Source organism: Ranitomeya imitator, chromosome 5, assembly GCF_032444005.1.
Source record: "Ranitomeya imitator isolate aRanImi1 chromosome 5, aRanImi1.pri, whole genome shotgun sequence".
In the NCBI taxonomy this organism is placed as follows: Eukaryota; Metazoa; Chordata; class Amphibia; order Anura; family Dendrobatidae; genus Ranitomeya; species Ranitomeya imitator.
Genome location: NC_091286.1, coordinates 577,937,992 through 577,963,413, shown reverse-complemented (window position 1 = coordinate 577,963,413; position 25,422 = coordinate 577,937,992). Strand labels below are relative to the sequence as shown.

The following is a 25,422-nucleotide window of genomic DNA, read 5'->3' as shown; positions in this document are numbered from 1 at the left end:
GCGCTCATTTTAAACAAAGAAGCCTGCCGGTTACCCGCGGTGATGTCCAGGGGCCGCCGGAGAGGTGAATATATCAATATTTTTTATTTTACACATCACTATGGATCTGATACCGATTCCCGATACCACAAAAGTATCGGAACTCGGTATCGGAATTCCGATACCGCAAGTATCGGCCGATACCCGATACTTGCGGTATCGGAATGCTCAACACTAGTGGGGACATGTACAGACAATAAATTCAATACAAGTTAAGATAATTTAAACCGTGACATTAGGAGTGAGGTCCCTGCTCGCAAGCTTATAATCTACAAGGAAATGGGGGGACACAATAGATGAAAAGTGCTTGTTATTTCAGGTCTGGCAATTATAATAAATAGAGATTTTCATATAAAGCTGCATGATCCAGTCATCAGCCCGTGTGTTTAAGTGCAATAGTCAAGTATCAAGTGCAGTTATGTGCATGGAGGGTGTGGAGACAGATGAATAGTAGGGTGCAGATTCAGAATAATATTTGGAAGGAGGGAACAGGGCAAAGTTAGTTTACTGAGTAGTTGATGTGGTAGGCCTGTTTGAAGAGATGGATTTTCAAAGTGCACTTGTATAGGTCGTCTGGGGAAGTGCATTTCAGAGAGCTGGTGCAGCACGAGAGAAGTCTTGGAGATGGAGGTGCGAGGTTTGGATTACGGGGGATATTAGCCTTAGGTCATTTGTAGAACGGAGGGCACGTGTAGGGCGATAGAGAGGAGATATAAGAGAGAGGAGATATAAGGCGGTGCAGAACTGTGGAGAGCTTTGTGTGTGAGAGAGATGAGTTTATATTGGACCCTGTAGCGAATGGGTAGCCAGTGTAATAACTGGCACAAGATGGAGGCATCGGTGAAACGGCTGGACTGAAATATAACCCTGGCTGCCGCATTCAAGTTGGATTGGAGAGGAGAAAGTTTGGTAAGAGAGAAACCGATCAGAAGAGAGTTGCAGTAGTCCAGACGAGAATGAATAAGAGCGACAGTAAGAGTCTTAGCAGTTTCAAACGTGAGAAAAGGTCGGATTCTGGAGATGTTTTTAAGATGCAGGTGACAAGAGCGAGTGAGTGATCGGATATAGGGAGTAAAGGAAAGTTCGTTGTCAAATATGACCGCAAGACAGCGGGCATGCTGCTTGGGAGTTATGGTTGAACCCTCCAGGGTAATTTCGATGTTGGGTAGAGTGAGGTTAGCAGAAGGGAGAAACACAAGTAGTTCAGTTTTGGAGAGATTTAGTTTCAGATAGAGGGAGGACATGATGTTAGAGACAGCAGACAGACAATCCTTGGTGTTTTGAATTAGGGTAGGGGTGATATAAGGGGAAGAAGTGTATAATTGGGTGTCGTCAGCATAGAGATGATACTGGAACCCAAATCTGCTGATTGTTTGTCCAATAGGGGCAGTGTATAGAGAAAAGAGAAGGGGGCCTAGGACTTAGCCCTGCGGAACCCCGATAGTAAGGGAACAAGGAGAGGAAGAGGAGCTAGCAAAAGATACAGTGAAGGAGCGGTCAGAGAGGTAGGAGGAGAACCAGGAGAGGGCTGTGTCCTTGAGGCCTATAGAGCAGAGCATAGTGAGGAGGAGCTGGTGATTCCCAGTGTCAAATGCGGCAGAGAGATCCAGGAGAATCAGCAGGGAGCAATGACCTTTGGATTTAGCTGTTATTAGATCATTAGAGACTTTAGTGAGGGCCGTTTCAGTGGAGTGTAAAGAGCGGAAACCAGATTGTAAGGGGTCGAGAAGAGAGTTATCCGAGAGATAGCAGATTAGACTGGAGTGGACCCAGCGTTCCTGGAACTTAGAGATGAAGGAAAGGTTAGAGACAGGTCTGTAGTTAGCTGTGCAGTTCTGGTCCAGGAATGGCTTTTTAAAGTAAAGGGGTTATGATGGCATGTTTAAATGAGGAGGGAAAGATACCTGAAGAAAGATTGGTTGAGATATCCTGATGGATGTGGTTGATTTTTTTCTAGGAAATAAGTGGCCAAATCCTCACCGCAGAGGTTGGTGATGGGGGCCTGTACCTTAGGTTTCAGAAGGGAGTTTAAGGTTTCAAAAAGTTGTTTTGGGTTGTTGGATAGTGAGGTGTTGAGGGTGGGGAAGTAGGATTCTTTGGCCAGATGAAGGGCAGAGTTATAGGTTTTGAGCATGAACTTATATTGGATAAAGTCTTCTGCTAATAGAGATTTTCTCCACTTTCGCTCTGCACACCTTGAGCAACGCTGAAGAAAGCGTGTTTGCATTTTGTGCCAGGGCTGCCATTGTCTGTGTCGGGTCTTTCTGTGTGTAGAAGGTGCTGCTTCATCTAGGGCATTCTTCAATGTATTATTGAAGTGTGACAATGCTAAGTCTGGACAGGAGAGGGAGGAGATGCGGGCTAAAGATATGTGGAGATTGCCCATAAGCTGCTGAGTATTAGTGGTATGTGTATTCCGGTGCTAAGTGGGGGTGTCCCGGGTGAGGAGGAGACAATTCGTGACAGATAAGGAAAGAAGGTAAAGTCGTGCAGCGAGCCGGGACGGGAGAAAACCAGGTCCAGAGTACTCCCCTCCTCATGCGTAGGAGAATTAGTAAACTGTGAGAGGCCGAAAGAAGAAGTTAGAGAAGTGGTCTAGAAACTGGTGGGAGGAGCCTGTAGGGCGATAAACAACCGCCACTCGCAAGGAGAAGGGCTTAAAGAGTCTGACGGTGTGGACTTCAAAGGAAGGAAATGTAAGTGAGGGGACCAAGGGGATGACCTGGAAAGCACATTGTGATGAAAGGAGCAAACCAGCACCTCACCCCTGTCTGTTCTCAGGTCTGGCGGTATGTGAAAATTTCAGCCCTCCAAACGAGAGCGCGGCAGCGGCAGTGGTGTCTGATTGGATCATCCTGCATGAAACACTAGAGAACTGCTTAATTGGTAAAAGAGAAAGAAACAAAGAAAAATGCTTTCATTACTCCATAGAATATTACAGATTTGGTGTCTATATGACTGCCATAAAAGGCGCAGGTCAGCAACAATGATAGAGGAACAGTTCCCTAGTACAGATTTCTTTAGAATTTTTACTAATTTATTGAAATTAATCAGGGGTACTTTACCTCTGTAATCTGAATTGTAATACAATTCTTTGATTTCTAATTTAAAGGATATGGATGAGTAATTTTACAGGGAATATGTTAGCAGGTTTTTGCTATGTAAGCTGAAGACAGCTATAGGGATTAAAACAGATCTTAGCGATGCCGCTCTTATCAAGCTCCCAGGTTTTATTTGCTTACAATGATTTTTTTTTATCTCCTGGTGCTAAACAATCATTACTGGCACACAGCAGGGGTGCCTAATAGTCACTCCTCCCTCTCCTGTACCAGCCAGCTCACTGTCTATGGACATTGTATACACAGAGCCTGGTGTGGGCAGGGATAGCTTTCTCAGTTCTGCTTCATTGCTAAGTCTAAAAACCGCTGATTGTGTCAGAACAGCTGCACCCAGTAATCTAAGTGATACATTGTTGGATTCAGCTTTTCTTTGCTTACATCGTACTGCTCTCAGATGAGATAGTAGATTGTAAGATTCCTTGTAGATTGTAAGCTTGTGAGCAGGGACCTCACTCCTAATATCACTGTTTAACCCCTTAGCGATACGCCTTTTAACGGCGGCCGCTAAGGGTACTTAAACCACAGCACCGTTAATTAATGGCGCTGTGGAAAAAGTCAATAGCGCCCCCCAGAGGCCGATTTTCTCCGGGGGTCTCGGCTGCCGAGGGTAGCCGAGACCCCAGAGAACATGATTCGGGGGTTTTTTAACCCACCCCGCATTTGCGATCGCCGGTAATTAACCGTTTACCGGCGATCGCAAAAAAAAAAAAAAGCGATCTCTTTTTAATTTCTCTGTCCTCCGATGTGATCGCACATCGGAGGACAGAGAAAAGGGCTCCCAGGTGGCGCCCCAATACTCACCTAGCTCCCCCGATGCTCCTCGTGTCTCCCGGTGGGCGCCGCCATCTTCAAAATGGCGGGCGCATGCGCAGTGCGCCCACCGGCCGGCACCGGGAGAATCTATGGGGTCTCGGCTGCCGGGGGTAGCCGAGACCCCAAAGAGCATGATCGGGGTCGGTATCACCGACCCCTGTTTTGCGATCGCCGGTAATTAACTGTTTACCGGCGACCGCAAAAAAAAAAAAAAGTAAAGTGTAATTCTCTGTCCTCTGATGTGATCGCACATCAGAGGACAGAGAAATAGGGGGATTCGGGGACCCTAGCATACTCACCTAGGTCCCTGGATCCTCTTGCTGCTCCTCCTGGCCGCCGGCAGAAGAACATGGCGGACGCATGCCCAGTGCGCTCGCCATCTGTCTCCATCTGCCGGCCGGCAGGAGAACAGCAGTTGGGGCTAAAATTAGGGTTAGGGGTAGTGGTAGGGTTAGGGGTAGGGTTAGGGTTAGGGGTAGGGTTAGGGGTAGGGTTAGAGTTAGGGTTAGGGGTAGGGTTAGGGGTAGGGTTAGGGGTAGGGTTAGGGGTAGGGTTAGGGGTAGGGTTAGGGGTAGGGCTAGGGTTAGGGGTAGGGCTAGGGGTAGGGTTAGGGCTAGGGTTAGGGCTAGGGTTAGGGCTAGGGTTGGGGCTAAATTTAGGGTTAGGGTTGGGGCTAAATTTAGGGTTAGGTTTGGGGCTTAATTTAGGGTTAGGCTTCTTTCACACTTACGTCGGTACGGGGCCGTCGCAATGTGTTGGCCCGACATACCGACGCACGTTGTGAAAATTGTGCACAACGTGGGCAGCAGCTGTAGTTTTTCAACGCATCCGCTGCCCAATCTATGTCCTGGGGAGGAGGGGGCGGAGTTACGGCCACGCATGCGCGGTCAGAAATGGCGGATGCGACGTACAAAAAAACGTTTCATTGAACGTTTTTTTGTGCTGACGCTCCGCCAAAACACAACTGATCCAGTGCACGACGGACGCGACGTGTGGCCATCCGTCACGATCCGTCGGCAATACAAGTCTATGGGCAAAAAACGCATCCTGCGGGCACATTTGCAGGATACGTTTCTTGTCCAAAACGACGGATTGCGACGGAATGCCAAACGATGCAAGTGTGAAAGTAGCCTTAAGGCTAGGGTTAGGGTTGGGGCTAAAGTTAGGGCTAGGGTTGGGGCTAAAGTTAGGGTTAGAGCTGGGATTAGGGTTAGGGTTTGGATTAGGGTTGGTATTAGGGTTAGGGTTGGCATTAGGGTTACGCTTGGGATTAGGGTTAGGTTTGGGATTAAGGTTAAGGTTAGGGTTGTGATTAGGGGTGTATTGGGATTAGGGTTAGGTTTGAGGTTAGGGTTGAGATTAGGATTAGGGGTGTGTTGGATTTAGGGTTTTGATTAGGGTTATGGTTAGGGTTGACATTAGGGTTGTTTTGGGGTAAGGGTTGTGATTATGGTTAGGGTTAGTGATTAGGATTATGGATCAGGTTGGGATTAGGGTTAGGGGTGTGTTGGGGTTAGGGTTGGAGCTAGAATTGGGGGGTTTCCACTGTTTAGGTACATCAGGGGGTCTCCAAACACGACAGCCAATTTTGCGCTCAAAAAGTCAAATGGTGCTCCCTCCCTTCTGAGCTCTGCCATGCGCCCAAACAGTGGTTTACCCCCACATATGGCGCATCAGCATACTCGGGATAAATTGGACAACAACTATTGCAGTCCAATTTCTCCTGTTACTCTTGTGAAAATAAAAACTTGGGGGTTACAATATCTTTTTTGTGGAAAAAAAAAAATTTTTTATTTTCACGACTCTGCATTCTAAACTTCTGTGAAGCACTTGGGCATTCAAAGTTCTCACCACACATCTAGATAAGTTCCTTGGGGGGTCTAGTTTCCAAAATGGGGTTACTTGTGGAGGGTTTCTACTGGTTAGGTACATCAGGGGCTCTGCAAACGCAACATAATACCCGCAGACCATTCTATCAAAGTCTGCATTCCAAAACGGCGCTCCTTCCTTCCGAGCTCTGCCGTGCGCCCAAACAGTGGTTTACCCCCACATATGGGGTACCAGCATACTCAGGACAAATTGGAAAACAACTTTTGGGGTCCAATTTCTCTTGTTACCCTTGTGAAAATAAAAACTTGGGGGCTAAAAAATCTTTTTTGTGGAAAAAAAAAAAATTTTTATTTTCACGGCTCTGCATTATAAACTTCTGTGAAGCACTTGGGCATTCAAGGTTCTCACCACACATCTAGATAAGTTCCATGGGGGGTCTAGTTTCCAAAATGGGGTCACTTGTGGGGGATTTCTACTGTTTAGGCACATCAGGGGCTCTCCAAACGCGACATGGCGTCCGATCTCAATTCCAGCCAATTCTACATTGAAAAAGTAAAACGGCACTCTTTCTCTTCCAAGCTCTGCGGTGCGCCCAAACAGTGGTTTACCCCCACATATTGGGTATCGACGTACTCAGGAGAAATTGCACAACAACTTTAGTGGTCTAATTTCTCCTGTTACCCTTGTGAAAATAAAAATTTGTGGGCAAAAAGATCATTTTTGTAGAAAAAATGCAAATTTTCTTTTTCACGGCTCTACGTTATAAACTTCTGTGAAGCACATGGGGGTTCAAAGTGCTCGCCACACATCTAGATAAGTTCCTTAAGGGGTCTAGTTTCCAAAATGGTGTCACTTGTGGGGGGTTTCCACTGTTTAGGCACATCAGGGGCTCTCCAAACGCGACATGGCGTCCAATCTCAATTCCAGCCAATTCTACATTGAAAAAGTAAAACGGCGCTCCTTCACTTCCAAGCTCTGCGGTGCGCCCAAACAGTGGTTTACCCTCACATATGGGGTATCGACGTATTCAGGAGAAATCGCACAACAACTTTTGTGGTCTAATTTCTCCTGTTACCCTTGTGAAAATAAGAATTTGTGGGCGAAATATCATTTTTGTGTAAACAAAAGCGATTTTTTATTTTCACGGCTCTACGTTATAAACTTCTGTGAAGCACTTGGGGGTTCAAAGTGCTCACCACACATCTAGATAAGTTCCTTAAGGGGTCCAAAATGGTGTCACTTGTGGGGAGTTTCCACTGTTTAGGCACATCAGGGGCTCTCTAAACGTGACATGGCATCCGATCTCAATTCCAGCCAATTCTGCATTGAAAAAGTCAAACGGCGCTCCTTCACTTCTAAGTTCTGCGGTGCGCCCTAACAGTGGTTTACCCCCACATATATAGGTTATTGGCGTATTCAGGAGAAATTGCATAACAAAATTTATGGTTACATTTCTGTTTTTACACTTGTGAAAATAAAAAAAATGGTTCTGAATTAAGATGTTTGCAAAAAAAAGTTAAATGTTCATTTTTTCCTTCCACATTGTTTCAGTTCCTGTGAAGCACGTAAAGGGTTAATAAACTTCTTGAATGTGGTTTTGAGAACCTTGAGGGGTGTAGTTTTTAGAATGGTGTCACACTTCATTATTTTCTATCATATAGACCCCTCAAAATGACTTCAAATGTGATGTGGTCCCTAAAAAAAATGGTGTTGTAAAAATGAGAAATTGCTGGTCAACTTTTAACCCTTATAACTCCCTAACAAAAAAAAATTTTGTTTCCAAAATTGTGCTGATGTAAAGTAGACATGTGGGAAATGTTATTTATTAACTATTTTTCGTGACATATCTCTCTGATTTAAGGGCATAAAAATACAAAGTTTGAAAATTGCTAAATTTTAAAAATTTTCGCCATATTTCCGTTTTTTTCATAAATAATCGCAAGTAATATCGAAGAAATGTTACCACTAACATGAAGTACAATATGTTACGAAAAAACAATCTCAGAATCAGCGGGATCCGTTGAAGCGTTCCAGAGTTATAACCTCATAAAGTGACAGTGGTCAGAATTGCAAAAATTGGCCTGGTCATTAAGTACCAAATTGGCTCTGTCACTAAGGGGTTAAATTGTCTCAACTCGTACCGAATTTATTGTTTGTATATGTCCCCGCTTAATTGTAAAGTGCTGTGGAATATGTTGGCGCTATATATATAAAAATTATTATTATAGCAAAATCCTGCTGACAGATTCCCTGTAAGTTTTTCTGTAAATGCAGAATATGGCAAAACAATAGGTCACATGCATCCTTGTTAAATCCCAAACAGCTGATTTTCCATGGCAGGCCATAACCATCCATTTTCTAAGCAGCGATCACTATAGGTCAAATGTAGTATAACATGGCAGAGATTAAGATGACCGTCCATGTTATTCCACTCAAGTCCAAAAAAACAGTGCAGCTGTCCGTTCTGGATCATGTTGGAGCTGTCGAGTGGCCAAATTGAGCCCTCTCCTCTGTGACATCAATATGTCCTAACATAATTTCTTAACTCACTGGTCTTTGCTCATAACCATTTGTGTTTTCAGTTGTAGGTCTGGTCCCACCAGAATTGTAAATAGATTGTAATAAACACTGTAAAAGAAGACCAAGTACCTGATGCCTGATGCATGGCAGATGATTCTTCCTTCATTCTGTCTTGGAATGTTTTCAAGACAACTGATTTCCATCATTAAATGGACATTGTCCTCTCCATTTGTCTCTTCCCTTTGCTCTGTTTCTATTTGAATTAAAGGCACCTCCATAGGTCCACTGGAGAAACCGAGCTGGTGAAGTTTAGATTTATTTACAACTATCATTTCTTGAATGTCTATAGATTTGCGTCCATTATTATTTTTAAAGCTTCCCCTACTTGTGCTCTCATATGAATCCTGATGTTGGATTAGCAAAGATTTTCCACTCTTAACAATGTCCACAGCTAGCTTGTTGGCATATCGGTCTACATGCGCGGGTGAACCCTTGGGTGATGAGGATGCCTCTGCGTCTACACTATCAGTTCTGTCTGCTATGATTTTATTCTTGCGCATTAAAGCCTCAATGGAACTGGACCAGGTTTCATGGATTAACACATCTGTAACTTGGTCAGTCTGGCATCTTTGGTAGAGACAAGAGTCTGATTTGCAAAGATTTGTGGATGAGATGGAATTGACAGGTTGAATGTTGAGGAAATCACGTGAACCTCTTCTTGAAAACCCATCAAGAGAGTTTGCTTTAACTGGAGCATTTACAGTGAGACGTGAGCTAGATGATCTGGTGCAAGGCATGGAAGATTGGCGGAAACAGAAAGGTGTGCGAGAGGAAGGGGGCATTAAATTATTTGTCCATTCTGCGGTATTTCTGCTTGAATAAGTTTCCTTGCTTTCCTTGTCTATTTCCTTTAACATGAATCGGTAAAACTCTTCAGTAATACTCTCGGTGCTAGACTGTTTGGAAAGGCAGGTGGGTTTTACATTCAAGTGACTGTTTCTCCTGGAAATTTGTTGTAAAGCAGAATTCAGAATAGTGTTTGCATTTTTCCCAGCATAATAGTCTAGCAACAACTCAAATTCTCTTCCTTCATTTTCCATCTGATTTACCATAAATCTAGAAAATTCATCAGTAATACTTTCACAGCTGGACTGCTTAGACATAGAACTTGTTCTACTGAATGGCTGTCCTAGCATGTTCCAAGGGCCCAAGGTGTTGACAAGACTTTTAGCATCCAGATCTTCCTCGGGAATGCTTTCATAACTAGATGCTTTACCTCTGCTCCATCTGTCACAGTGTAATCTGTTCCTTGACAAGTTCTGCCCCTGAAATAGAGGATCTGCAACTGATGACTCAGTTAAATTCATTATTTTAGAGGCCACTTCATTGGCGAAAGCGCTGACAGGGTCCAGGGCATCATCAAGGTTGATGGACTCGTCCACCACTCGGTTCATGAGCCGTTCTTTAAGCTCTGGGTGCTCATCTGTCTTCTTTTTTATTTCACTGAGTCTTGGAGGCCTGTGCCTTCTCACTACTGACCCACCTGAAGCTGGATCTTTTTTTCTTTTCACTGTCCTACAAGGTGCCATCAAACATTCACTTCCTTTTGCCCATGCACAAAACCAAGGTTGCTTCCCGTTGGAATTCTCTAGACATATAGCGGCTATTTCAGTGGCCATAGAAACCACAGTTTCCGACAAATCATCTGCAAAGTCTGTTAAACAGTAATTACTGACAGGGTGCTTTACAGTAAGTACAGCCTGAGAAGGGTGCAACATGTTACTACTCCCTAATGGTAGGTTCAGGGAGAATTCTTTGGCTACATGCATCTCACTGTGGAGCTTTTCTTGACTTCCTGAATCCATAGCCACATCCATGGATCCTTTGTCTGACACACAATACCTACAGTCATCATCTATAAGAATACTTTCCCTGGCTCTTTGATCATTGTGGTGTTGTTTGTAGCGCTCCCTCCTCAGAAATTGCTTACTGCATGATGTTTTCATTTGGGCTTGACTACTTGCACTGCAGTAAGTGTCTGCTGGGAGGATATTGTTTACACTCACTTCATTTGGAGGAAGTTTGAGAGCAATTGGTTCTGTTTTTGGCTCAGGGCTGCTACATGATTTGGTTAGCTGGCTTTTATTCCTATGAGCTGGTTCTTCTACTTGACTATTTCGTCTTTCTAACGCTACAGATTTCGAACTTTCAACAAATGCATCAGAAGGCAAGTCTCCGCTTTTCACAAGATCACTCATCTTTTTACAAGTGAAATGCATCACATTGAAGAGAAGTTCAGTAGTAGTTGCTACAAAATCACTGGATGTAGTAGCGCAATGCTGAACTTCCACACCTTGCACTGACTTCTCAGCTGAGTGCCTTAAGATGGTATCAGATAAATTATGAGCTAGGTCATCATTCACCACGTCGCCTACATGGGCCAGTTTAGCAGAACTTATGTTGCTCAGGATCTTCTGGTTTATAGACTCAAGAAACTCCCCTACATTCTTATATTTACAGAGACTGGTCAGTACTAGAGCTGCCTCTTTTAGGAGGGTGTTAGCAATATTTTCTTTGAGTTTTTCCATACTGGTTCCCATTGCAATGCTGCAATGTAGTGCTACAGCTGTTGATGCATCAGCTGCCAGCAAAAGTCCACTAGATGTGGCAGGATAATGAGTTTGTCTTTGTTCCCCTAGGCCACAAACAGCTATGGCACTTGCCATCTTAGTCATCTCACACAAAGCAGATGGAACAGAAAATCCAACACTCTCTATATTACTGGGATATCCTACCATGTCTGCGAGGTATTCTTCCATTCTATAATTCTCTTCTGCATAAGAGTTTTCAGTATGTTCTGAATTATTTCGATCTGGAGGCTGTGGACTTGAAAGTTTGCCTATGACAGATGCTGCACATGCTAACGCTACTTCTAAAGTACTTTGTGTGGAGCTTGTATCCTCATCTGTCCAATGATCAGAACTGTTTGTAAGGTTCTCCTGCTCGGGCCAATTTGATTCATCAACCCATTCTGTTGGGCTGTCACAACTATCAGGGCTCTGTACTATAACAATTTTTGGAAGCTCGTTCCATGAGCGAGATGTAGCTGGAGAATCTTCTTGAAAAGAGAAACCAGAAAGGGCAGAGTTACCAGCCGAAATAGAAAGAGCTGCCTCCTTGGGGAAAGAGTTATCTGACTGAGACAGTCTAATAAATGCATCCTGTAATACACATTCCGCTAAATTGGTTGCATATTGGCCTGTAGTTGCGGGGTCTTCAAAAGACTCTGTGCAGTGATTAGCTTCGCACAGTGAGCTTTGTAGTCCAATACTTTCTATACATTGAAACTCCTTTCTTTCAGTTTTACACTCGAAGTTGATTCCCACTAGAGAAGCTCTTCTTCCATCACAGTTTCTTCTCATATCCTCTTTAGACTTAACTATCACATTAGATTCTTGTTTTCGAAGATCTGTCCTTCCAATTTTTCTGTTCTGAAATTGTTCAGCTGCTTTTCTTTTTACTTTCTTGATATCATCAGGAGGTTCTACAAGAAAAGTGGAAACATGTAGGTCAGAACTTTACTAAGCACATTGTCCATGAAGACTAATAAGATCAGAAGACACATAAAGCACCCAAAATATATTTCACCATGTGATATCTGTCCTACTAAAATCAACACTATCTCTGATGATAACCGCCTCTGCTCTTAACTTTTAGATTGTCGATATTTTGGAGAAGACTTTAAGTTAGTTGCACAGTTCCATATTTTATTTTAGCTCTTCATGCTGAATTTGTGAAAAGATGAACACCAGAATGATGAATAATATATATTCTACATGAAAGGAGTACTGGAATCTACACAGGGAAAAATAAATGAACCATGAAAGTTTGGAACCCATGAAAATTGAATTATATATTCCCATACATCTGATGTGTCCCAAGTTCAATAAATAATACTGTCCTAGTGACTGCTTTATAACTGTAAAGATTCCCGCATTTCCATGGTGCAGTGGTTTCATAGGATATAAGTTTTACTAGAGTAACAAAGTGAATCTTAGATTTTACACTTACGGTAGGTCTTCCTTTGATAAGTTACAGAAATGTATAGCTTTGTATTTCATGTTTATGACATCATTGAATATAAGTGAACATTTGTCATGTTATTCTGAGTATATTAGTATACTTAAAAGTGATTTTAAAGGGAATGTTTTACCTATTCTATTCTATTAATTAAAACCAGCCATTTTCAGATTATAGTTTTTTTCCATTGGGACGACACCTATCTTTCCTAAGCTATTGTTTCCAGCACTTAGTAATATGCTTTACAGCAGCGGTATGAACCATACACAGTAAGTCTGACGATGGCTCATTGATTTCTACAGTAGACTATTCTAGGCATGCTCTGTGATCTGAGAAGAGGTCACATGTGCAGAAAAGGGGGAGGAGGTGAGCTGTGATATCACCTGTTGTGAAATGTGGATTCAGTGCTCTACCATTACCGTATATAGAAGTATTATCTCTCATAGCTATGCTGTAATTATAAAAGGAAGCAGGTGAAAGGAATCTGTAGCATGAATCTAATTTTATGCTGAGAATCCAGACTGAAAATGCAAAGATTTTAGGATTTAGAAGCTTTTTTCGGATGATCACTTTAAAAGTACCGTATGTACTCGAGTATAAGCCAAGAATTTCAGCCCATTTTTTTAGGCTGAAATTGCCCCTCTCGGCTTATACTCGAGTCATACCTAGGGGTCGGCAGGGGAGGGGGAGCAGCAGCTGTGTAATCATACTCACCTGCTCCTGGCGCAGTCCCTGGTTCCCCGGCGCCGGCAGCTTCTTCCTGTAGTGAGCGGTCACATGGTACCGCTCATTACAGTAATGAATATGGACCCCACTCCACTCCCATAGGGGTGGAGCCGCATATTCATTACTGCAATGAGCGGTACCAAGTGACCACTCAATACAGGAAGAAGCTGCTGGCGCCGGGGAACCAGGGACCATGCCAGGAGCAGGTGAGTATAACACAGTGTGCGATATTCACCTGCTTCCTGTTCCACCACTGCCGGCCGCAGCTGCGTCTTCCCCATCCTCTGCACTGACGCTCAGGTCAGAGGGCGCGATGACGCGATTAGTGTGCGCGCTGCCCTCTGCCTGAACAGTCAGTGTAGAGGACGGGGAACACGCGGTGGCGGCTGGTGGCGGTGGAACGGGGAGCAGGTGAATATAGCAAGTCCGGGGGCCTGAGCGACGAGAGGTGAGTATGTGATTTTTTTATTTTTTTTATCGCAGCAACAGCATATGGGGCAAATGTCTACATGGAACATCTTATGGGACATAATCAATGTTTATGCAGCTTTATATGGGGCAAATGTCTACATGGAGCATCTTATGGGGCCATAATCAAGGTTTGTGCTGCTTTATATGGGGCAAAAGTCTACATGGAGCATCTTATGGGGCATAATCAGTGTTTGTACAACTTTACATGGGGCAAATATCTTTATGGAGCATCTTATGGGACCATTATCAACGTTTGTGGAGCATTATACAGGGCAAATATCTTTAGAGAGCATCTTATGGGGCCATAATCCGCATTTGTGCAGCATTATATGGGGCACATTTTAATATGGAGCATCTTATAGGACCCATCATAAACTTTATGGAGCATTATATGGGGCTCCTGATTCAATATGGATATTCAAAAACACTTAACCTACTGATGTTTCAATGAATTTTACCTTTATTGGTATCTATTTGTATTTTTGACACTTACCGGTAGCTGCTGCATTTTCCACCCTAGGCTTATACTTGAGTCATTAAGTTTTCCCATTTTTTGTAGCAAAATTAGGGGATCGGCTTATACTCGGGTCGGCTTATACTGAAGTATATACGGCATATACAAATAGCTATGTTCCTCACTGTTCCATGCTTGGTTGCTTCTTAGCCTTTTTCAGTTTGACCACAACTTGGACCTATTGGGGCATATTAATGTCAAAGAGGGTGTCCCCTTGTTTGCAACCTCCCTCTTTTATCCAAAGTAAAGAGGAGAGGCACTGCACTGAGCAACTCCTGCTATAATAGCGACTGTATGATCATGTATTATATTGTCACATACTTATTTCTCTTCCAGATGACTATTTGACTGCATTTTCCTAAGCTATAACAGCTCTTTAACAATGAGTCTTCCTTTAAAGCTAGTGGGTAAAAAAACCCTCATATTTCAGAGACATAGGCTGTCATTTCCATTAGTCACTGATAACTAGACATTAGTGTTCTTGTCGATTTCCAGTGCATAGAACAAATTAAACAGTACATCATCTACATAAACAGTTCATCATCTAAATAGAAATTAAAAAGCTAATTATCCAGTGGTGCTTGAAAGATTGAAAACCTTTCAGAATTTTCCATATTTTTGCATAAATTTGACCTAAAACTACATCAGATTTTTACAAAAGTCCTAAAAGTAGATAGCGAACCAAATCAAGTAAATGAATCAAAAATATTAGACTTCGTCATTTTTAAAATGAGAAAAATGATCAAATATTGCATGTCTGTCAGTAGCAAATATATGTGAATCTTTAGGATTAACAGATAATTTGAAAGTGAAAATATATACTTAAATGACAATTAGATATGAGTGGGAGATCTGTTTTATTTATTATTATTATTTATTGTTATAGCGCCATTTATTCCATGGCGCTTTACATGTGAGGAGGGGTATACATAATAAAAACAAGTACAATAATCTTAAACAATACAAGTCATAACTGGTACAGGAGGAGTGAGGACCCTGCCCGCGAAGGCTCACAATCTACAAGGGATGGGCGTGGATACAATAGGCGAGGATAGATCTGATCATGCAACGGTTTATTTACAGAACAACGCTATATCAAAGTCTCATTTTCACAACACGTTTGTGGAAGTGTATCATGACATGAACAAAGGAAATTCTGAGGATTTAAGAAGAAGAGATGTTGATGCTTGCCAGACTGAAATATGAAACAAAATCATATCTAAAAGGTTTGGACTCAACCGATCCAAAGTCCACTAGATTGTGTACAAATGGAGGAAATTCAAAACCATTATTACATTGACTGGAGAAGTCAACAACTGTGCTTTTTTGTGCCTTCAAGTTTTTTGGTGGTGTGAACAGGTTCCTACAGACTTGTTTAATGTGCAAGTAGCCCATGTGTTTCTGGTTCTATAATTGTTCTCTTGTTTCTACAAGCCTGGGGAGTCCATCACTCCTCTGTGGGTCATTTGCATTTAAGCTGTTCCATCCAGCATGTCCACATGGATATTCCTTCTCTGAACCCTGCTCATACAGGTACTATACAGATGATCAGGTTTTTAAATACATCAGATAGGGATTATATACATTAGTTAGGACTGCTCTATAAGGGTATACCTTGACGATTGGTGGAGCAGCTTAGTATACATTCTTTAGAAAAAAAGTATCAATTAAATACCCTGTTTTTTTTTCCATCTTTTGACAAGCACTTGCTTATTACTGTGATTTTTTTTACACCAGAGTATTTTTGACCTCACTGTGTTTTTTGTGTGTCTTCAATAAAGATCACTCCAAGGGCAAAGCATACCTCTAAGCAACTTAAGGCCTCTCTCACATTAGCTAATGATAATGTTCATGAACCCATCATCTGGAAGACACTAAACAACAATGGCGTGCATTGTAAAATTGCAGGGGATAGTCATTGCTCTCCAAAAGAACAGTGCTGCAGTTTGGTAAAGACCATCTGGAGAAAAAACATTGCATTACAGCACAAAAACCTCTTATAATCTGTAAAACATGATGGTGGAGGAATCATGCCTTGGGTTAGTGTTACTGCATCCGGGCCAGGACAGCGTGCCATCATTGATGGAACAATGAATTCTGAAGTATACTTTGAATCATACTAGCAAATTCTAAAGGAAAATGTCACCATGTCTGTCCATCAGTTCAATCTTAATAAAACTGGGTCATGCAACAAGACAATGACCCAGAGTACACGTCGATATCCAGAATAATGGTTAAAGAAGAATAATATTCAAGTTTTGTATTGGCCAAGTCAAAGTCCTGACCTTAATCCTATAGAAATGTTGTGGAAGAACTGGGGTGTGCAGTTAATAGGGGAAAAGTCATCAACATAACAGAGTTGAAGCAGTTTTGTAGGGAGGAATGAGCTAAAATTCCTCTAAACTGATGTGAAGGACAAATCAACAATTACTAGAAACATTTAAATGCAGTTATTGGCAGATACTGAAAACAAAGGTTCATATGCTTTTGCCACTGACATCCATGTGACATTTGATCATTTTCCAAATTTAAAAAATGACAAAGTATAATATTTTTGACTTATTTGTTTGATTTAGTTCTCTTTATCCAGTTTCTGTGAAAATCTGATGTAGTTTTACATTATGTTAATACAGAAATATGAAAAACAAGGATTCACTAATTTCCAAGTACCATTGTACATTATTGTGAGAGAAGTTATACTTAGTACAAAACTTAGTACAAAACATAAAATATGCAGAAACTTATTTTCCCTGATGACATCAAGATATACTTGGGCCCCAATTCATCTTTCTTTTGCATCTTTTTTGGGTTAAGGTTTGTATTTCTGGCAGTTTTATTTTTGCTCCAAAAATGGCTTTTATGTGGTTTTTACATTAGTTTTTTCAAGCCTCATAATTTTTTCCTTAACAAACTTGGCATGGTTTTCATTATTCACATGTGGTTTTCATTATTCTGGTGTCTTCAGCTAATTCATCAATTCAATGTTTTCAAAATGGTAAATTAAAAGCAAAAGCCACAATAAGAGGAACTAGAATCCCTCCCAAAAATTAAAAAATTCGCACAGGAAAAAAGGGGCAGCAGTACTTATCTGCCCAGGTCTAAGAACTAATGAACGATCAGGATGCAGCAAAACCATGTAATAAAGATGGCGACAACACAGGTGCAAAATACTGATAAGACAACCACTCACAACCCCAGCAGTTCATGGAGGGGGTGATTGCATAGTATTAAAATTGCACACAAAAAAAGGCTTGTATAGGGCGCTGGTCACACAGAGCTAGTGCACAGTGTCTGGCTTGCAGCCTATTAGTGACGTCTATACTATTAGATTAGGCGGACTGCCCAGCGCTATATAAGTGCACCCCATGAGGACAGATACCTTAATTTACAAGGCCAACATTAATGGGCCTGGCTGCACCATGAATATAAATAACATGCAAAAAATATATATAATATATGAGAGGTATTGGTCGATATTTTTGTTAAGATATGCAAGCTAAGGGTCCTTACACTTGTGAGTACGTACACTAAAAAGCCATCTTTATTACATGGGTTTGCTGCATCCTGATAGAGCATTAGTTCTGAGACCTGGGCAGGTAAATACTGCTGCCCTTTTTTGCTGTGTGAATTTTTCTAAATGGTAGATAGCTGATAGCCGAGAGTTGCTACTGTGCATGCGCTGGCAGTGCCATCTTGGAGGAGGAATTTTTTTTTCTTCTCTAGTAAGATGGCGCTGCCAGCACATGCACAGTAGCAGCTATTGCATCACAGCTAGACACCGATAGCAGCTACTGCGTAGGCGCGGCAGGCGCCATTTTCAAATTGAAGTTTTTTTTCTTTCCTCTAGCTGAATAATTTGAATAAAACTTATTATTAGCGCATAAAACATGCGATTTTGCTGCAAAGCAGGTGCCACGCTTGGCATCTGCCTGAAGAACCATTTTTTTATGTATGTGCAGATATTCATTATGCAAACTAGGGGGCAGGTCAGTGAGGGATCAGTGACCTGTCAGCAGTCTGCATTATAAATATCTAATCAGAGAACTACATAGCCCAACCCCACCTTAGGGTACGATAATCTCATTAACACAAAACTGAAAATAAAGATTAAAGAACAACCAAGATGGATTTCATCAACCAAGGTATCATTTTAATCTGTGTAACGGCGCCGACCTGACACCGTGTATAGGTTACTGTGCATAATCCTGCGGACAGGTTCTCTTTAATGGGGTTGCCTTGCTCATTAAGGGCTTGCCCAGGACTTTAGTATTGATGGCCTATCCTTAGCATAGGACATCAATGTCTGATCAGTGGTGGTGTGACATCCGACACCCCCATCGATCAGCTGTTCCAGATGTTGGCGGTGGCTTGAACTGCTCAGTTACAGAGCTGCAAAGCATTGCTCAGCCGACTGTATAGGGGCTGCAGCCGGATTCTGCACATCTGCCCCTATTCAAATCAATAGGGGTGAATGTGCAGCACCCAGTGGCGGCCACTATTCTGTTGACAGACCTGTGCTGAGCAGTTTATTGATGGCCTATCTCTAGGCCATCAATGTTACAGTCCCAGACAATCCCTTTATTGGTTAAAAATGAAAAGGGTTTGTAAAAACAAGCTACTTTGCAACTTACCTCTTATTAAAAATTTTATCCGTTCTTAAGAATGGAGGGATTTATAATTATTCTCTGCTTATTGCCTAAGTTGCAGCCCCCCTTTGAGTGGCCAGTCTCCTAGGCAAGGCGTGCATGCTGTTTGCTATGCAGCTTGCAAGTGCTGCTCTGAAGCTGGCTGGTTCTCTAAATCTGGTGTGGTGCTACTCTCATGTTGCAGAAGAAAAACTGGATCTGTTAGCTGTATCGGAGCATATAGCTCAGAAAAGTAGCACAACAATACCGCTGGTCTGAACAGTCAATCATCAGGAGTGCACCACACCCCAGATAGCAGGAAGCCAAGAGGCAGGAGAGCTGTGCACTCCTTAAGACAGACGTTGAGCACACTCCTTTTAGGATACTTGCCTCTCTTGCAGACTTCCCCTTCGCTATCGTCTTCTAACTGTTCAGAAGCCGTCAAAAAATCCTCTTCTATCGATGAAACTGAGCAGTTGGTGTCATCCTCAGCTCGGAGTGGGCTTGTGTCAGGTAGTAGATTGTTCTCTTGGGCTAACTCCAATCCCAGAAGAAACTTGTTCAGTTCCACTATGATGGCATTTGAGCTGTTTTCCATTTTACCTCGTAGCAGTAGACAAACTTCATCTGGCTGCCAGACCTCAAAGACAATAGGGAATACTTGTGTCACTAATGCTTAAGCCACAATTTATCTTTTTATAAACTAGCATTATTCAATTATCAATTTATCTATCAGTTATCAATTTATTTATCAACAAAGCGTTACTTGTTTTTGCACAAATCGTAGCAGCACATTGGAGTATTTGAAACTTTGGGACATATTTTATTAGAGAAAATGGCATTACCTTCAGCTTCTAATTCTTTTTTTCCAGCCTGCAGACTCTCTGTCAATGCTTAGAAATATCTTAATTAATCAAAAGTTAGTCTAGGATAAAACTGAAAAATCCACAAGGAGGAAGGGTGACTGTGAAGAACCACACCTCATAGCCTGCCTGACGTCACTAATATCTCGGGGATCACGCGGTACAGTCTCCCCACTTTCACCAACGTGATGTTCCACACCCTCTGGAGATACATAATGTCAACTTGACACAGGGATGCACGGGGAGTGAGAGAGGGTGTCCCATACGACTGACGACGTGTTACACCACTCGCTCAAAACCCTCACTGACTGAGAAACCCCTTTCACTAGCACCAGTGAAACAGAGCCCTGCCAGCCTGGTAGGATTGCAACCAGTTCCTCATTTGCTATAAGCCCGGTCCCTTACCGAAACTATATCGGACTAGACTCCAGCCCCGGTAGCATAAGATGTTAAATTGAGATTTGGGGATCGAGATAAAATAGCAGCCCAAGGTTTAAAATAGAAAAAAAACACTTTTGGTTTACATGCACCTTCAGCCATGAAATCTTGTCACATAGGATGAGACATTATTACAGAATGGAACGTGTACAGAATGAGCAGGGGAAAAGAGAAAGGAGCCATGGAAGCCCCCCTCCCCCCAAAAAAAAAGAATATTCGGCTGGCTCAGAGAAGAGCAGATCTCCCAACTTTGCCGTCCTTTCAAAGTAATTTTCCTCATATGGAAGATCTAAATTCCCCTTTCATTGTATGATCCCACAACTGTGACCCCAACAAAACACTTAACGCAACCACACACATCACCACACTGTATAATTGTCCCCCCTAGCCCTCCAAACAGTATAATGGCCCCCCAGACAGCATGATGAACCCCACACAAACCTTCACACTGTATAATCTTGTATAATATGCATAATGGCCCCCACATTTCTCTCCATAAAATTTAAAGGCTCCCAAATAGCCCTCCAAATATTATAATCGCCCCTCATAGCCCTCTGAATATTATAATAGGTCCAACATAGCCCTCCATAGTGGGCCCCATAGCCCTCCATATAGTATACTGCACCCCATAATCCTCTATATAGTATACTGCACTGTGAAGGCTGAGACTGGAAAGATTTCACAGAATCCCCCTGCTGCCACAGTATGCAAAAGATGGCATCAGAGAAATTACGCAGAATTCCACTGCTGCCACCACATGTGATGAACCCGCACCTCGACACCCAGCATGTTGTCACTATTATGTCAGAAGGTTCACGTAGTGCGGTCTCCTCACTTGTACCAACGTTCCGTTCCACACCCCTTGGGGACACGTAAGGTCAGATTTGTACAGTTTTACACAGTCACCCTCTTTCCACATGGGCCCAGGGAGGCACGAGGAGTGAGATGATGTGGCCCATGTACCCACTGACGTTGCACCCCACTCACCCACAGCCCTGACAGGCTGTGAGTCCCCTTTCACTAGCAGCAGTGAAACTGTGCCTGGTCAGTCCGGTAGGACTGCAAACTAGTTCCTCGTTACTTATAAGCCCGGTCCATTAACGGGATTATATCAGGCCAGAAACCAGCCTGGCAGCATGGAAAGTTAAGCTGAGAATACAGATGTGTGGATTTGTGGATCAAGATAAAAGAGCAACCCAAGGTTAAACTATATATTTAATTGCCCTAAAGGTAAACTACACTCCCTGACAGAAGTTATGTCGCTTATCCATGTTATGTAAATAAAAGCTTATAACCTGACATTAAATTCATCCATTGGTTGTATAAATTATTCTTTTGAAAGCTGAAACCCTCCGAAATGTGGTTTAGGTTAACAAAATAAATTGACATCAATGCAGAAATATTGATCAGTTAATGGACAAAGAATGGTCAGATTTTGGCAAGACAAAAGTTTTGTCACCTGGTCATATAATGCACCCAATCCTAATTTACATCCTCACCTGTGCTCAATAAATGATCGGTTAATTAGTGTGTGTATAAAAAGAAACCCAGCACCCCAGACCTTCACTTGAACTGCAACTTGAGCTCTAACAACATGTCAAAAATCCACCCTGCGACAAAAGCCTGGATTATTAGGAGGCTGAAGACCAGATCCACTGAAGAGGTGGCTGGCACCTTTAATGTGTCTCAGCATCAAGTACAAAGAATTAAAAAAAGATTTGAAGAGACTGAAGATGTGTTTGACAAGCCCAGGTCCGACAGACCCTGCAAGGCAACTGCTCAGGAGGAACATTTGTTGGTTAGAAAATCCAAAGCAAGCCCCTCAAGTCCCTGTGTCAACTAGAACAGTTTGTAGGATTATGTCTCGAAATGGCCTCCATGGACGAATCAGTGCCCACAAGCCAGCACTAAACAAAAAGTAAATAAAAAAACATGTGGCATTTTCAAAGTTCCACAGCCTGCTTAACAGATGGACGCTGGAAAAGTGGCAGAAGGTGGATTTCTCTGATGAATATTCAGTAGAATTACACCACAGCCACAGCAAATACTGCAGGAGACCTACTGAAGCCCGTATGGATCCAAAATACATCCAGAAAACAGTTAAATTTAGTGGTGGAAAGATCATGGTCTGGGGTTACATTCAGTATGAGGGTGTGCGAAACATTTGCAAGGTGGAAGGCAATATCAGTAGCCTAAAATATCAAAAAGTATTAGCTACCCCTTATATTTCAAATCATAAAAGGGGTCAAATTCTGCAGCAGGATGGTGCTCCATCTCGTACATCCATCTCTACAACAAAGTTCCCCCAGGCAAAAAAGATCAAAGTGCTCAACGACTGGCCAGCCCAGTCACCAGACATGAACATCATTGAGCATGTTAGGGGTAGGATGAAAGAGGAAGTTTGAAAGACAAAACCAAAGAATCTAGATGAACTCTGGGAGGCATGTAAGATTGCATTCTTTGCTATTCTTGATGACTTCATTAATAAATTGTATGAATCATTGTTGAACCTCATGGGTGCAGTCCTTCAAGCTCATGGAAGTCACACAAAATATTAAATATGACTCTAGTAGCACCACAACTTCATTCACCAATGTTATGCAACATATATTTGTATTTTAAGTTAATTATTTGTTCGAATATCACATTACTTTCTGTTGACGACAAAACTTTTGCCTTGCCAAAATCTGACCATTCTGTGTCTATTAACTGATCAATATCTCTGCATTGATGCCAATTTATTTTCTTAACCTAAACAACATTTTGGAGGATTTCAGCTTTCAAAAGAATAATTTATACAACCAATGGATGAATTTAAGCTTTTATTTAAATAACATGGATAAGCGACATAACTTCTGTCAGGGAGTGTAGACAAAACACTATATACACAATGGTTATACGTGTACAATGGGCAGATATGCAAATACCATAGTGGTAGGACAAAGTATGCAGAATATAAGAGTCAGTTACCAGTCAGATGAAAGGCCTGGCTTGTGGGGGAGGGACTGCCACGTGGGAGTATGGTGGTCCCCTCTGTTGCTTGACTTCTCTCACACGATGTGTCATCACAACCTCCCCAGAGAAAAACCAAGCACACGATTCCACTATTTCATGCAATGTCATAGACAATGAATGTAGATGAGGTCAAGCTTATGCACTTCTGCTCCATTCAAGACAGAGGTCAGCAATTCCTGAGTTGTAGGGCCACGATCTCAGGATCAACACCCAGCATAATAGATTCCCAGGGATCCGTAAAAAACCCTGAAATCTATGGATAGGTGATATCTTAATGTTTTGAGAACAATCCATGGGCATTGATGGCCAACATTTGGCTCTCCAACTCTTGAGAAAGAATCCTTGCGGCCACTGACTATCAAGGCATGTTAGAAGCCAAAGATCAACAACAGCTGACAAAGCAGATTTTGGGGACTAAAAAATCTCATATTGTCATGGCATGGGTTATGCTTCAAGTATTTATGCATCAAAACTCTGAACTTCATCTTACAATGCAAATCACTGAGCGTGACTGTATAATGCTCATAAATAAACAAGGAATATGACATTGCTACAAAAATGTCTATAAGTTTTATCAAAATAGTGATGATTACTTTCAGTTTATGTAAAATGGATTCATGTTTTGCCCATTTTATAATATTTTCTTGTTTAGAAGATGTCTCACCAATTTTTTTCCCTAATTATATATGTAATGTAATTAAAGTGTATTGGAATGCTTTCTGATCGCTTTCTTCCCCGGTAGCCAGCTTCTATCCATGCCTCTTCTGGTCAATGTGACCACTTTGCCGCTTTCCCCGTTCACACACCGTCTACTGTGTGGAGTGGTCGCTGCTTTTACCATGTATGTCTATGAGACTCAGAACAAGGCTCTATAGGTCTACATTATAAAAATGACCTCAGTTTAACACATAAATCCACCTGTAACACAGTTAGTCTAAATTCAGGTCACGTGGGCAAGAAGAGGACCGATGCAGCACTGCAAAGTGGGAAAGAGCGATCGGTAAGAATTTTAATATTCTTATACTACATTACATACCTCATTAGGAGGGATTAGTGAATAAAAACATTGTTTAGACTTCTCTAAATCTGAAAGTTTCTCTTTCATGGGAAATAAAAGAAAGTGGCACATTATTTCTGACGTGACGGGCCTATTGTGAGGATATGAGTACAATCCTTTACATGTGGATGGATAGGTGCAGGGTGTACCATGCTGGTGAATAGCAGGAGCTATTTAGGGAATTCACTTTTGTTTGATGTGATGACTCGGTTGCACTGTGGGACGTGTAAGTGGGCTGTAATGGTCCATTTCTGGCATTAATATAAATAACGTTGGTAATGATGGGAAATTGCAGAGCATGAAAAATAGATTCCGCTGGAACGGAATAGGAGAAATTATTGGATCTAACTGACATGTTTGTGGCAGATAAAAATATACTCATGAATTGTCGCAGACATCGTAGGATGGGGAGAAAATTATAGTAGATACAGTGCTGCATTCTCCTCTACAACACACTGGCGAATGTATCTCTCTTTATGGAGAATATGTCTGAAAAGCAACATTGCTAACTTTTATCTCTCTTCCTGAAGTCTCCAAAGATGCCCTTAGTAGTCCCTATCAATGGCCATTTTGCTAAAATGTTAGTTCTATCCAATCATGCAGATGGAAGAGCTGCAGATTTGAGCTGCCCACACCATATTCTTGTGTTAAATGGTTTAATTAATGTCCCTAATGACATAAAATGTCACCACAATCCAAGTCTTCTGGGATAACAATCAAGCCATACAGGATGGGCATAAGTCATGAACAGCTTGACTTCACTCCACCTCCTTAACTGGATATGCAAGCAGTCACTAAACCCAGTGTATGCTCTTTTAGAAACTGTTTTCAACTGCTGCTCATCAAAAATTTGGAATTGAGTATGGAGAAGGGAGCAGAGAAGCTCAGACAAGGAAAGACATGTATACAGAAAGTTAGAGAGCAAGTGTACTGAAGCATGGTGGAAGCAAAATAAGGTAACAAAGGAAGAAAAAAATTAGTTTTTCTTTAAACTTAATTTTTGCAAAATGATACATGGGGATACTAAGGACCACATTAGAGACTGGTGGATGAGAACCTTCAGGTTGTTGTAACGCTTTCAGGGTCAAAAACATTCTGACACGTTCCCATTAATACTTTAAATGAGACAGTAAACTACAGTTTAAAGGTAAATATTGAAAGATTTATTTCTTGTTAAAAATGCGAATTGCCTCTTCAGAGAGAAAGAACTCTAAAGCACCACCTGTTGGAAGCAGCGATCCTACAAGTAACAATCATCCTTTTAACGGGTCTTGCAGTATGACTTAGGATAAGAGCCAAATCAGAATCTCAA

At 41.9% G+C, this 25,422-nt stretch overlaps 1 protein-coding gene across 1 annotated transcript in view; it reads right to left on the bottom strand.

Annotated features, from left to right (window-relative positions):
* SPHKAP (SPHK1 interactor, AKAP domain containing) overlaps window positions 1-25,422 on the bottom strand; it is a 500,233-nt gene that overhangs the window by 101,429 nt on the left and 373,382 nt on the right. Inside the window, exons 6-7 of the mRNA XM_069727823.1 lie at window positions 19,128-19,377; window positions 8,451-11,865 (exon numbers count right to left, since the gene is read on the bottom strand). Of these exons, the coding sequence (XP_069583924.1) occupies window positions 8,451-11,865; window positions 19,128-19,377 (3,665 nt within the window). The remainder of the gene's footprint in view (window positions 1-8,450; window positions 11,866-19,127; window positions 19,378-25,422) is intronic.